General features: G+C 44.4%; 1 protein-coding gene across 1 annotated transcript in view; it reads right to left on the bottom strand.

The window, feature by feature from the left end:
• The window catches only part of LOC306787342 (uncharacterized protein), a gene marked incomplete at its 5' end in the record, with an annotated part of 128,583 nt that overhangs the window by 53,230 nt on the left and 59,527 nt on the right, over window positions 1-15,826 (bottom strand). The window contains one exon of the mRNA XM_079282459.1: window positions 15,287-15,675. Coding sequence (XP_079138585.1) covers window positions 15,287-15,675 — 389 coding nt within the window. The remainder of the gene's footprint in view (window positions 1-15,286; window positions 15,676-15,826) is intronic.

The following is a 15,826-nucleotide window of genomic DNA, read 5'->3' as shown; positions in this document are numbered from 1 at the left end:
GCTATCCTTAAACCAATGGCTATCCATAAACCAATGGCTATACATAAACCAATGGCTATCCATAAACCAATGGCTATACATAAACCAATGGCTATACATCAATCAATGGCTATACATCAATCAATGGCTATACATCAATCAATGGCTATACATAAACCAATGGCTATCCTTAAACCAATGGGTGACATCATGACTACGTTCACTTTGATATGCATATGCTGGCAGCAGAGCAGCGCCACCAGGTGTTGGAAATATTGTTGGTTACAGGCCACTAAAAAAACGAAATATTAAAGAAACAGTTAGATAATAAAACATGATGTTATGCTGTAGTAGGGGTGGGGCAGACAAATAAGGAAAGTATCCCCTCCATCCTTTACAAAGCAAACCCCTGTGATGATTAACCAGCTACAGGCCAGTGAGGTGGGTTGATTTGGGAACCTGTAAGCACTGGGAGCACTGGAGGCTGTCCTGTGGACACACAATGAGGGGATGCTGAGTCTGGGCATGTCCAACCCCCCCCCCCATGTCTGCACATTCCACACAGGTACAATCTCTCTGACAGACAAGACACCATGTGCATTGGCATGTGTGAACACACACACATGCAAACCCACAAAGAGTTATGTTAAGTAAAATGCATATTCCAACCAACCACAACCACAAGCACAACACCGTGCAAACACACACCTACACACACAGACAAACACATTAAACAACTTCCACTTACTAAAAGCACATCTGGAAGATGCATTCCAAGCAGCCACTTGTAATGTCTTAACACTGAAAATCACAGTGCCTGAGGACTCAAACACACGCACACACACACACACACACACACACACACACACACACACACACACGCACACACACACACACACACACACACACACACACAGCAGGAGAGGTGTCTTTCTGCCATTTGCCTCATAAGCACCTGTTGCCTGAAAAATATTAGAAGCTGGAGTCTATTAAAGGGACAGTGCTTCCCAAGTTTTAATACCTTTTTAACGAGAGAGGGGAAAGAACAGCGCGGCGGTTACAGGCAGATGTAGTGCATGGCAGTACGACCAGTATTTTTTTAAATTTTAATCTGACGCATTCACGGTAAATTAAGGTTGTTTTTGGCATGATGGGCCTTTTATATAGGTGTATGGTAGCTTATTCTACAGTCAGGAGTAAATTGAATATTAAAAAAACATTTTAAGCATCATGTTTAAAGCGAAGGCTTTAATTACAATAGAGTTTGCTTGGCCACACAAAATTATACAACATATTAAGAAATCAGAATGCATGAAACAGTTGCAGAATGTTAACAATAATTATTGTGCAAACTGGAATGTAGTAAAAAACAAGCACTTACAAATATATAAATTAAATATGCCAAAAATGCAATTAAATGTGGCTTTGGCATGAAAGTAAAAAAATGAATGTCGCCAAATAATTTAAATTAAAAAGTACACCATAATATCAACATGAATATTCACAAAACATTCATTCAAAACTGAATATTTTTTAATTGTTGTATAAGTGTTATATGTATAAACTGACCACAGGTCTGTAGTAGAAAAGTGGGCGACTGTACGTCGGTGTTGTTGGTATGTCAGGATAGCAGTTTGGCTGAAGTATTATCGCCCCGGCAAGTTAAATGTTACCTTGAATCCAGTGTTTTACTCCTCGCTCTGATGTCCTTCTTGAATGTCTCTAGCAGGACCATGTCCTTCATAGGTGGATGATTGTTGCGATCGTAATGTCGCTCCACCGCTGCATATGCAGTGCCTCAGGCAAATGTCTGACCTTTGACTGCCGTTTCACTGGTGCTACTGACGGCCTCGAACCCGACGACCGTAATAACGCTCTTCGTCTTCCAACATGTTTTGTGCCGCGGGGAAGGACGTTGCTAGTGTTAGCACCACTGGCAACAACAGTGGCTACGTCGGATTTTTTAAAAACCAAAAAATTGAAGAATGTGCCGTGTCGACAGAGCCTCTCCCAGCTGTTCAGACTATGCAACAAGCTGTCAGCTATAACATTACCCAGAATGCCGTTTGTCGGTGTAATTTTGTAATTGTACACTCATTCGGTTTACAAATTGTTTACGTGGAGACCAAGCAGTCGTCTAAATGGCCACCTGTTCCATACCACGAGGTACGAAGTGCCACCAAACAACGTTACAAGCAACAAATGTCAGTTTATTTATGATGATAAATAATAATAAAGGTTTGTTCCACCGGAATCATTGCAGATTTTTGTCTAATTTTCCAGAGTTCTGGTTGAATTTAATCTAGAAATCTTTCTACCAAGAACCAGTCAACCAGTTAAAAGATGCTGCGTTTCACTGCAAGAGTACAAGCAGCTACATAAAGATGTACAGATGAGATGTTTGGGGCGGCGAAGGACACTTTTTAACCAATTAGCACCATAACTGGTGCAGGCTGTTCTCACCCACTGTTCATGCTTATACCTACAAAAAGTAGTGCACTTTAATGTGTAAATAACCTCCATCATTGGCAGCCAGGACGTGCAGGGCTGCCTCTAAGAAAGTCAGGTGATGTCGTAAGGAGAGCGACAAAGTCTGCGGAGGGAGGAGATCAGGGTGAACGGACAAACCAAAACAGGACGTTCACCCAGGACACCACTGTTCGTGTTCCATTTACAACCAAAAGTCAAAGGTTTTACTTCATTATATTATGTAATTTACGTACTTAGCTGCACCTATGTGTGTTACATAACAGTTATTTTAGAAAACAAACACTTATTTCTACCCAAACCAAGATCTTTTCCAAAACCCAACAAAGCACCGTTGTTGCATAAGTCGCTGGTGTTGACATTTGCAGGTGAATGTGAGAAAAACTGGTGTGCATGTATTCAACTCACATCGGACACGGCAGACATTTTTGATAAGAACCAGATATATTTGGTAAATATTTGAAACAAAGAAGTCTGCACATGAAATTAGATCACCAAGGAATAGAGGTGTGCTCAGTGAAAAGAAACTGAACATGAGTCTAAACTCATGACTGAATTTAGACCTTTCTGATTTTTTTCTTCATACTTTCTCTGCAGTAATGGTTTTGGCTCTGCTCTCTCTGTGGTTCATTAGAACGGATCCAGTGTCTTAACGGCCTGACAACTCCAGACATGTCTGAGTACAGAAAGCCTGCACTGATGTCATGCCAAATTCTGATCTAACATGGAAGAAGGGCTCGGCTACAAGGCAAGTCCAGTAATACCTCTGTGTGTGTGTGTGTGTGTGTGTATGTGTGTGTGTGTGTGTGTGTGTGTGTGTGTGTGTGTGTGATCATGGGCTCAGGACAGAGTGGGATTTAGGCTAATTAGGTGGAAAAAATTTTACCCCGCTGTTGCCTCTTTTTAAACTGAAATGAAGAATATCGTCAAACAGAATTAGTCTTTTCAAAGTATTTATTCTCTGGCCAGAGAAGAGGCACAGTTACACAGAGTCACACAGAGTCTGTAGAAGTGTGCACTACAGAAGTGAAAATCACACAGAGTTATATAGAGAGTGATCAAGGGGGCCTGTGTACTGGAACATCCTGTTTGAGGCCGTGCAGGCCGGGGTAGTTCAAGTATAAGAGCTGCTTTATCTGTGCAACAACAGGCACACAGATGCATACATTTAATCCTTAAGGCACAGGACATGTGAAGTGAACATACAATAGGTACTTGTTATCCAACACAAACAACAAGAGGATATGAGTGCAGACAGTCAGCTGCTGCATGGATCACAAGTTACATGATGCAAGCTTATGATAGACTGTTTCACAACAAGTACATAAAACTGTTCTACTTATAAGAATATAAGATACTCATAAGAATATCACATTTCCATTACACAAATAGCCAGATACATTTGAGCATGTATATTAACACTAAGGGTGAAGATCTACTGAGTTCAGAGCTAAAGTACAAGCACTTAAGCATTTACACAATATACTAAAGTGGAAAGATATACTAAGTAGAAATGTACCATCACAGCTCAGGGGAAAGTGTCTATATGCCTGTTAATGTGCATTACAACCTACAGTATATGTATTCAGAGAAAGTCTTCAGCTAACCGGCCATGACCGGACAGTGTCATTTACACGTGTGTGCTGCATGAGTTTTACGACGGCACACAGCGGCATAGACAGTAACGCCTCAGCCACACACACACACACACACGCGTCGTCTTCATGGCAGTTCTTCAGCGTGAGTGAAGAAGACATAAAGTTCACAATTTGTCTGCCAAGTCCAAAATAAGCCGTGGACAAACATTTGGAACTGCTAAGTTAGTCAGACACTTACTATTCTGTAATTCATTCCCATCAGGCTCACGGTGATTGACTCGTCTGTCCACAGTCCTGTGTATAACTGGGATGTTTAGTGGCGGTGGTAAAAGACTTGCTGTCAATTAGTTCTTTGAAAGAAAATCTGAATCGGCTGGTCAAATTAAAAAAACTAAATCGGATTCAGCCAAATCGGTGCATCTCCATATGTAATTGACTTTGTATTTATGACAAATGTCTTCAGAAATCTCACACCAACTGTTGTTTCCAATGAGTGTGTGTGCTCCACTGTGTTAATGCAGGTTGGAATGTACCACTTTTCATGAGCAAAGTCAAGGCGCTGTTACTGTGTGTGGTCACCGGGTCAGTAAGTCATGGGACCCTTCTGATCTCTGCAGGGTCTGCGCCCTGCTGGACTGCAGTACCAGGATGTGACAGGGCTGGGAGGGGCAGCTCTTAGCCCCCCTGACCTCCTCTAATCTCCCATGTCACCCAAAGGCCCCAACGCCCTCCTGACTCTCCCTCCAATCTAGTACACACCTTCCACTGCCTTCTCTCATGCTGCTGATTCACACAAGGTTTGTCCTCACCTCTAAAGATGTAATCCCAAATTAACTCCAGACTTTAGAAGATAAACCTTTACACACAAATACCATTTAGTGTTCATTCCAGGATAAATGGTGCTACTCAAAATGCCTTCATTTAGCAAGTAAGGGGCAATACAAAGTTCTCGGACCTGATAGCAGTGGCGGCTGGTGGAAAATGTTCTAGGTAGGTCCATCCTATCAATTTCAGCAAACATCCCAGTATGATTTAATGCAAAAAATGTAAGTATCAAACACGCATTATTACTTGGCAGTTAAATATTTAACATGTATTCCAACACGAAAACAATCAGTAAATAACACTTATATAATATAATATAACATGTTCATTCATTGAGATGCCCCTATGGACCTTGTTATAGGAGGTAAAGATCAGGAGAAGTAAACATGAAGTGTAATTATGAATACTGATGTTAAATTAAGCTATGATGAGTTTTCACTGTTAATTTAACATCTCTATACATGTTGATGCCTCCATGACCAAGTTAAGCAGATGAGACTGAGGACAGCTATGTAGAAGAAAAGATGTTCACTTTGTCTAATATGTAGCTTGACAGAGTTCTCATGTGTGTCCTGATGTTCTCATGTTTCCTTACCTCCTCATCCCTCACTCCCTACCCTGGTGTTCTCATGTTTCCTTACCTCCTCATCCCTCACTCCCGTAACTGTCGGTGCTGGATCTGTCCCCGTTGTTTTAAAAAGCTAAATGCATGATGTCATCCAGCTAGCCAAACCTGTCTGGTGTACACCTAGTACAGAAGCTTCGCATGTACTGCTTCCCTTTCCTGTCTGCTGTCTGATTGTGAGGTCAGGCTGATCTGATATCAGCTCTTTGGCTGCAGAATCTCCTCAAAGTTCTCCTCTCAAACGGGTCTTGGAGGAGGAGTGCTCGCGCTGGCGCGGGCGCCTGTAGAGACTTCTCCTGACGAGAACACGCAGCGAGGGGGGCCTGATCGTTCTGGCCCCACGCTGAATCTATTTGAGGACGCTGATTGGCTAAATTGTATGTCACTCATTTATATCTTGAATCAGCAATTGGCTAAACTGCTTCATAGACCCGTCTCTCCAATAGAGCTTTTACACTTCATGAGATAACTCAAGGCAACCTCTGTACGTTAGCTGTTAGCTCTGTTATTATTATGTGCTGCCAACAGCTAACGGTAACTAGCCAACTTTAACATGGATTTGTTGTTCACAAGGTAGCATTATCCACTAAGTCTTCTATCGTCACCGGGACAAGGGCACGCCATCAGACTCCAGCACTGATCCCTGCTACCTGCGTTATTGAAATGAGTAGCCTCCGTGTTGGGGTCTCCACTGTCTCCGGTATTATCTCAGATGTTGCCACAGCTATTTGGGACTGCCTTGTGGAGGAGTTCATGGCTGTGCCCACCACAGAGGAGTGGAGATCAATTGCTGTGCAGTTTGAGGAGCGGTGGAGTTTTCCTCTCTGCTGTGGAGCACTGGATGGAAAGCATGTTGTCCTCAAAGCCCCTGCTAATTCCGGATCTCAGTTCTACAACTACAAGGGAACATTCTCATCAGTTCTCCTGGCAGTTGTGGATGCGAAATATTGTTTCCGGCTGATTGATGTCGGAGGCTACGGAAGAACCAGCGATGGTGGGAGTCTGGCCAACTCAGCTTTTGGTCAAGCTCTTAAATCTGGCACCCTCCAACTGCCTGCTGACCTGCCACTACCAGGAGCTGACCACCAAGGACTTCAGCCGCACGTCTTTGTTGCTGACGAGGCCTTTCCACTGAGAAAAAATCTCATGAGGCCATTCCCCGGCCGCATCCTTCCAAGGGACCGCCGGATCTTCAATTACCGTCTCTCCCGAGCTCGGTTGGTTGTGGAGAGCGAGCTATTGAGGTCCACCCAGAAGTTGCAGAGAAGTGTGTGAAGGCTACATGTGTTCTGCATAACTTCCTGCGGAAAACCACCCCAACAACTGCAGTGACCATACCGGTTCGAGAGGTGGAGCCACTGCCAGATCTGGGAAGAATTGCTGCCAACAACTCGGCAAGAGAGGCCATCAAGGTGAGGGAGGCCTTCACATCCTACTTCTCTGCTGAGGGAACGGTCCCATGGCAAGACACCGTGTAATGCCCAAGCACATCCAAAACGGCTCTTTTAAGAGCCACCCACACATTACTACTGCGCAAACTTCCTGCAATGTTACTTAATATATGTAGTAGCAGTGTGTCCTTCACAAAATATATATATATATATATATGATAGTTCAAAGTTCAAAAGTTCAAAGTTCAAAGTTTGCTTTATTGTCAATTCCACAATGTACTGAACATACAGGGGAGTTGAAAAGACATTTCTCTCTAGTCCAACATAAACATATAAAGTGAATACAGTGCAATAGATTAAAAAACATTAAAAAACATTTTGACAATAAATATATATAATAAGAGAAAAAAAAAAAAAAAAAGCTTTCAATCTGTATTTAGCAGCAGTTGGACATGGGGAGTCTTAAAAGAGAGGAGAGAGAGATTTCAGAGAGTTCAGCTTCCTAACAGCCTGGTGGACGAAGCTGTTTGAGAGTCTGGTGGTGCGAGCACGGAGGCTCCGGTATCTTCTCCCAGAGGGCAGGAGGCTGAAGAGACTGTGTGAGGGGTGGCTGGAGTCGCGCACAATCATGGTCACTTTGCGGATGAGGCGAGTGTCATATATGTCCTGCAGGGAGGGGAGTGAGGCACCAATGATCCTTTCAGCTGTGTTCACTATGCGCTGCAGGGCTTTCCTGTTGTAGTCAGTGCAGCTTCCGCCCCACACAGTGATGCAGTTTGTCAGGATGCTCTCAATGGTGCCTTGGTAAAAGGTGCACATGATGGGTGGTGGTGTTCTTGCCTTCTTCAGTTTGCGGAGAAAGTAGAGGCGCCTCTGGGCTTTCTTTGCCAGTGATGTTGTGTTGCCTGTCCACGAGAGGTCCTCACTGATGTCCACCCCCAGGAATTTGGTGCTGCTCACTCTCTCTATGTCAGCACCATTGATGGTCAGTGGTGGGTGTTGAGTGTGGCCTCTCCGGAAGTCAACAATAATGTCCTTGGTCTTGCTGTTATTCAGAAGGAGGTTGTTGTCTCTGCACCACGTGGTCAGAAGGCTGACCTCCTTCCTATAGTGGGTCTCATCGTTGTTGGTGATGAGACCAACCAGAGTTGTGTCGTCTGCAAACTTGACCATGTGATTGGTGCTGTAGGTTGTAGTGCAGCCGTGTGTCAGCAAGGTGAAGAGCAGTGGACTGAGCACACAGCCTTGAGTGGCCCCTGTGCTCAGTGTGATGCTGCTCGAGGTGTTGTTGCCGACACGTACTGCTTGTGGCCTCTCGCTGAGGAAGTCCAGCAGCCAGTTACACAGCGAGGTGTTGAGCCCCAGCTGGTCAAGTTTGAAGATGAGTTTTTGTGGGATTATGGTGTTGAATGCTGAACTAGTCTATGAACAGCATTCTCACATATGAGTCTTTTGAGTCCAGATGGGTGAAGGCTGGGTGGAGAGCAGAGCAGATTGCATCCTCCGTGGACCGCTTGGCACGGTATGCATAGTTGTATCCTTTGTTAAGTTTTCTTGTAAAACTACAATAAAGAACATGGACAAAGTAACATGAAATGAAGTGCATTTATTTATTGAAAATATATAGAAAAACATATACAAAAAACATATACAAACTGTAATTGTTTTTTTTTTAATTCCTGGTTCGTTCCCTGGAAAGATTGTCCCCCAAATGTCTACTCCAAATGTTCCAAATTCAGCACCACAGTGCTGGCTTCATAAATTAATTTGTGAATTTGCAATTTTACATATTCCTTTTGCTGGGGTGGCAATCTTGCCAGGGAAGGAACCAGGCTCCTCATGAAGAGTTCATCCTCAGATAGTGGTGGAGCAGGGGTGTCTCTTTCCAATGCCTGCAGAAGGCGCTTCTCTATCTCCTGCTGCTTCTCGATCCCTGTTGGCCTTTTTGGGGCCCTTCTCTTTCCTGTATGACATGGAAACAACATATTTAGTGAAACTATTGCATCCCATCACTACAATAGCTTGTAAAGTAAATATTTGTAATTGTGAAAAACATACCATGAATGCATGAATTGTATTCATACAAAAAAATGCAATCCAACTTTTGTGATGTACATACCCATGGGTGGAGCAGGAGCGGGAGGAGCAGCAGGAGGAGGAGGAGGAGCAGCAGCACCTTGAGGTTCTTCCTCACCGTCCTCTGATGACCAATCTGTTTCATCTTTGAACATCAACAATAAAACAATTGTATGACTCAAAAGTGCTGCTTTAATTAATTGGTCATTTGCCTTCAAAGCTATGACAGTATAGTGGTTTAAGATCCAGAGCCCAGGGTTCAAAACTCACCTTTATTGTAACTTATTTTTGCTCATGAAACATTTTTTTTAATAAGTATGAAGACTATACAGAACCAGGCTTTGCCAAATGAAAAAAACAAACCTCTTGCACTGCTTTGGCCTGTCGTTACTACTTCAGCTGTAGTAATATTTTCTGTATGACTTAACTATGCTGTGCTTTTGTGTCTTCACTTCAACAAACCTCTCCTGTCAATCTCAGATGGCCCTGTTGCTGCCTCTGACATGTCGTCCTGGTCTGGTCCTGCATCTGTGAAGTACTCTGCGGTACTGTCTCCCTCGACCCTCCCCATGTTACCGCTACTCTCCCTGGGAGTCACGAAGGGGTTGAGGAAAGACAGAACCGCAGAGTACTTCCATTTCTTTGATGGCCCTGCTCCTGAGCCACTCTTTCTCTCTGTCTCCTCTCTCCTCTTTCTCAAATAGGTGTCCCTGAGAGTCTTCCACTTCCGTCGGCAAATCTCATCTGACAAGGAACGCATAACGTATTTAGTGTGAAAGCCGGTGGTTGGGCTAGCTTTCATGCTAACATGGTTCATATAGCTAGTTAGTAAATTACAACCGATAGCTAGAATCAAGTAACAAAGACATAATAATAACTTACCAGGTTGTCCGACGTCCTCACTTACTTTCCTCCATGCCATATCTTTTTTAGTTCGGTCGCGGTGGAGATACGACGACGTATCGTAGAGCTCGGGGAAGCCACAAACCGCCACTATTAATTTGTCCTCCATTGTTGTTTGCGATTCAGCACCGGCAGGAGTTATGAGCTACGGCACTGATGACGGGGGCAGCAACTCAACGCTGATAGGCTATCGCGCCACAGCGTCACGCGATTATTTCGCAGAAGTTGAAAAATTTCAACTCGCGCGTTGGCGATTTTGCGGCGTCCAATGCGTCCACCGCGTCCACCGCACTGCAATAACGCGTCCAACGCGCCGCGCCATCGCAAAATCGCGGCGCGCCAGTCTCATCGCGTCTGTGCATAGACTTTGTATGTAATCTCGACGCGCGTCAAAAAATCAACGCGACCGGTGTGAACGCAGCATTAGAACTCAAGCCTTTAGATGGTGGCTCCCATCCATCTGATTCAAACACAAGTGGGCGCTGGAGATGAGGCACCATCTTTCACCCAGCATTCCACAGCTGGCTGGCCAGCCCAGCATTAACAATCGCTCCCCTGTTAAAATCTAATTTAGATCGGTCACATGTGATGATCTTCTTCCCCGGGGGGCTCTGGGCTCAAACCCAGCTGCTGGACAAACCGGGTTCACTGCCAGAGGGTAACTCTGGGAAGTAACACAGGTCAGACAGAAAAGTTTGACTCCCTGTAATTGTAGAGGACGGAGTGAAGTGTGTCTCTGGCACAGAAGATCAAGTTATCCAAGCTGACCCCAAGCCCCTCATTTCTTTAGCTACTTGGCATCTTTACAAGTAAAGGTACCGACTATCCTTTGGCCAGTTTTAGTGTCAAATAGACAACAGTTGCAGCTGTAGTTGAAAATGCAGCAACAGTGGCGGTCTTTGGCCAAAGGTTACACTAATTTTTTAGAGGCACAGATCAACACCTGTCTAAACAGAAGAATGTGGAAAGTAAGACAGAATGAATGCAGAGGGGGGCAGCTTTTGGTGTACTGTCCCTGCAGGGTCCCGGGACGTGATGGATCACCATGAGGAAGAACCAAGTCGGTTCATAACTCCTTCACCGTCCTCACTCTGAAGATATTCATAGTTATTAAAGCTATTCTTCTTTCATGTTTTCTCAATCTTTGCCTGATTGGTAGTGTTTCAAATAGGTCTAGAAAAATATCATGGCTAGAAGGGTTGTGTCTGTCATGAGTGATGAGCTGGCAAGCTCAAGTATGACAACTATGCTTGTGAAAGATTGATCACATGACAATCAGATCATCTGTCTTATGTTTTCTCTGTCCACGCTGTAATGTGAGACCAGGTCTTCATGGTATTCACTTTGAAAATTATTTTCAAAGAGCCGTGTCTGGTTGGTTGAAGAACATTAAGGTTGGGTGTGTGGACGAATATTGGCTGCCGGCGATTACTGAACGGAGTATGGAACTAAAGGAACCTCCACAGCAGAGCCATACGGTTCTGCTCCGTGCTTTATAAGAACAGCTGTTAGCTGTCAATGTTACTGACATTACTAGCTCTCCTGTCGAGTACAACACGGATTTGTTCACAACTTAATTTGGCATAATAAGACCAGCAACTAGAAAACATTAAGGCCGCAAATTTGTACTTATTCAAGGCCGAGAAAAAGGTTTTTAGACACTCTGATGGTTAAACTGTGTAAATAATCTGGGTTCACATGATTCTGGTCATGTTTTATCCAAAATGCTCCCTCACTGCCCACTTAAGGCAGATACAAGGCTAGAGCATTGGTTTCCTCTGACATTTGTACAGCTCTTACACACACACACACACACACACACACACACACACACACACACACACACACAAAACAAACCAGAACAGACATATGACGTTCACAGCACACACAAACAACGTGTCTCAGGAAAGTCATTGTCACAGGCCACTAATGTAGGAATCGATACCATCGATATTGCAGCTTCTTCAATTCTTACGGTTATGAAACTGTGATTTATAGAATCTCAGTTATAGTAAAAGTCGGTTAATCCAGACATCCTTACTTGTACGGTTTGAAGATTCACAATGTACTGTAAAGAGGTGGCAGTCGAGCTTCAAGCTTCGTTTATAGGCACCGCAGTGTGAGCTCCGAGCATGAAGGTGTTTATGCTCAGTGTGCTGGTAGTTGCATTATTCTCCAAAAGAGATATGAAACAAAATGAAATGTAAAGCATCAAAAAGACCACAAGTGTAACCCAGAGATATGCCCATAGACTGTATGTGTAACCGGCATAAAGCCATAAAGCAACCTCCACCATGACGAGGAGGGATTGTAATTATCTGTAAACTCATATCTCATATTCATGGTCTTTGTACAAGACCTCAAGTATTACATGCTTTATAAAGGTATAAGGTTGATATTCTGTAAACAATTTGATTTGGCTGCAAAATATAAACTCACATAAAGATGTTTAAAACCTCGAAAAACAAATTGTCCTTTGTAATCTCCAGACATGTAAAGAAAGCTTTTATCAGTGAACTAGTTGTGAGAGTCACGTGATCGTTACAACAATTCAGAAGTGCACAACCAAGCACCACTTGCGGACCCTTCGCATGCGTCGTGCAGGCCGTGATTACGTCATCTTCTGCTGCTCGCACCAGCTGCACTACGGCAAGTATGAACTACACTTACTGCTACGGCTGCAGTGACGAATGAGAACAGCTGGAGAAGAGTAGAGAAGGGGGTTGGTGATACACCAACAAAGACGCCACGGAAAAACAACTGTGGCCGAGTCTCAACCCACCGTCTCGTAGCAGTCGGACAAACTACCCTTGGCGTTGATTGGCTAATTGTTCTTCCCCCCGCTGCGCTGATAGGTTGATTACTTTTTAATGGAGAAACCGCTGTTTCATGTCACGATGTCAGACGAATCAGTGCACTCAGACTCAGTGGAGTGGACAGATTCAAAGGTCTGGACTCACTTTTATCCACAACGCCCAAACAAATGAGCCCTGCTGACTCAGTAGAGTTTTAAAAGACAACTCAAAACACATTGTTTGCATATTGCCTATGACGAGCAGCTGTCTGTTTTATGATTGATGACGTTTTGTCATTTTTAGATAATTGAAACACTCTTTCTTATCCCGTCCCCCCCGTGTTGTAATAATAAACATGGGTTCAAGGGTTAGGAACCATGTCACGGTTCAGAGCTGTTTGCTGTCAGCTGGACGTGTGGAATGACCAGCAGTCAGCTGTGATGAAGGTATTTTAGTGACCCACACATGCTCTTATGTTGAACCTGCTCGTACACTGTCCAATGTCCTGCTCACCACAATCTCTATCATCAATGATTTCTTTATGTTATGTGTGTGTTGATTGTTTTAACTATAAAATATTCATTTTGGTATTGGCTTCAAGAATCCTGTATCAGGTGCTGTAAATCATTTTTTACTGAGCCTCGTTGAGACAGATGGACCCTTTTACAATTTACAAACACTGATGACATTATGGAAGTGTGCGCATGGAGTTTGGCAACGGAAGTACAGCTGAGTGTGATAGCTTGTCGAGCTATGTGAGGCTATTAACTACCAAAGATGGCCAATGCAACCTCAACAAACTGGCTTTCCAGACGTGTGTACTGTTAGAGTGGCCCAACACACAGGAGAGAGATGTTACCAGCTACAACTCACTCGTGTTCACGTACAGAACGGCAAACACCATCAAATAGACTCTGAGTTTTGAGTTCATTGAGCTTTATAATGAACACGCTGTTTGATCAGTTCAGTGGTCGTCAAGACATTTGACAGCTCGCAGCTATAGTGTGTACATGTGTACATGTGATATAAAAAGGTTATCGGGTATATAGGCCAGTCTTCCTGGTGCATTCATTTATCTGCGTTTGTTTGTGGGTAAGTAAGTTTATTTTTCTCGAATATTTTCCATTTGACCTTTTTATAGAAGTATTCATACATTACTAGAATGTTAAATATACACTTTTAAGAGAACGATAACAAATAAATGTATGTATTCAGCCAAGTCAGAAAAGAGCAGGAGTGTTAGAGAGACGAATAGAGCTCAATTTACTCTCTGTCTGTCTCTCTCTCTCTCTCTGTGTGTCTGTCTCTCTCTTGCGCTCTCTCTCTCTGTGTCTCTCTCTCTCTCTCTCTCTCTCGCTCGCTCTCTCTCTCTGAGTGTCTGTCTCTCTCTCTCTCTCTCTCTCTCTCTCTCTCTGAGTGTCTGTCTCTCTCTCTCCCTCTCTGAGTGTCTGTCTCTCTCTCTCTCTCTCTCTGAGTGTCTGTCTCTCTCTCTCTCTCTCTGAGTGTCTGTCTCTCTCTCTCTCTCTCTCTCTCTCTCTGAGTGTGTCTCTCTCTCTCTCGCTCTCTCTCTCTCTCTGTTTTTCTCTCTCACTCTCTCTCTCTGTTTTTCTCTCTCTCTCTCTCTCTCTCTCTGAGTGTCTCTCTCTCTCTCTCTCTCTCTCTCTCTCTCTCTCTGAGTGTCTGTCTCTCTCTCTCTCTCTCTCTCTCTCTCTCTCTCTGAGTGTCTGTCTCTCTCTCTCTCTCTCTCTCTCTCTCTCTCTCTCTCTCTCTCTGAGTGTCTGTCTCTCTCTCTCTCTCTCTCTCTCTCTGAGTGTGTCTCTCTCTCGCTCTCTCTCTCTCTCTGTTTTTCTCTCTCGCTCTCTCTCTCTGTTTTTCTCTCTCGCTCTCTCTCTCTCTCTCTCTCTCTCTCTCTGAGTCTCTCTCTCTCTCTCGCTCGCTCTCTCTCTCTCTCTCTCTCTGGTTTTCTCTCTCGCTCTCTCTCTCTCTCTCTGAGTGTGTCTCTCTCTCTCGCTCTCTCGCGCTCTCTGAGTGTGAGAGAGAGGCGTTGCTACACTATGTTATTAGTGCTGCTCTCTTACCTGCCCAGGCCCTTTTCCATCTCACTGCGCTAATTACACTGGAAGTCTCACTCAGAGGAACACAGAACCAAACAGTATCAAGTGACCTCGTGCTATCAGAAAGACACCAAATATCTTCAACCAGTTCTTCTCTGATCACAATACCAGACTGATGTGAGCCCATATCACACGCGTGCTACTCATTATCAATCCAGCTACATTAAATGACTGTTCAACAAAATGACAGTTATAGTGAAAAATGTCCCGAGGTGACGTGTACAAAGTACCAACACAGCCCGGACCCTCCGGATACTATCCACACATATTCTTTGTGTGCTGATCAACTACAATATAAACGGCTCTGGTATTAACGAAAAGCAATCCAAAGAACATGCTTTGTATTTATTGCTTTCTAAAATAATTGGACAGTGTCTTTGCTCACCTTTCAGCAAAGTGTCCGTTTTATTTTGAGGAGACCTCTCGCTCCAGCCACCCATCGGGGTTTATGAGTGTGCGCCAGTTAAGTCATTCAACAGTTCAGCCTACATACCTTCAAAATCAGATAAAATCCCTTCGAGGTGGTCATTGACGGAAAGTTCCGACATCCTGTCCGAGTGACGCCGCTCTGAGCCGGAGGAGAAGAGAAGCGGAACTCTGAAGAACACGGACTCCCTATCGAAGAGAAGGACGGTCGTGCGCGCTGGTTGCGTGAAGGCAGGGACCGACTGAGCTGAGCTGCTGCGCCCCTGCTGTTCTCTCCGTGTGCACAGTAGTGTCCTCGCTGTCCACTCTGGGAGCGTCTGCGTGTCGGTGGCCCAGCCCCCGCCCCGCAGCCTGGACTCGGGGGCACGGGGGGCGGAGGACGGAAGGCGGGTGGGCGGAGCCGCATGCAACACCTGGAAAGAAGCGCTCTCTGTCTCTGCTGTCTGTCCTCCCCTCCTGCCAAAGGCATCAGATGGAGCGAGGAGTTTCTTCTGTAGACTATTCTACGGTGCTACTCCCCCTACACATTGATCAGCCTTTCCATTTAGGATGCTCCACACTGTAAAAAGTCACACAGGGACTGAGTGAAAATATCAAATCTATCAAT

This window comes from Melanostigma gelatinosum (assembly GCF_949748355.1).
Source record: "Melanostigma gelatinosum genome assembly, chromosome: 13".
In the NCBI taxonomy this organism is placed as follows: domain Eukaryota; kingdom Metazoa; phylum Chordata; class Actinopteri; order Perciformes; family Zoarcidae; genus Melanostigma; species Melanostigma gelatinosum.
The sequence above is the reverse complement of the archived record's forward strand: the minus strand, read 5'-3'. Positions and strand labels throughout refer to the sequence as shown.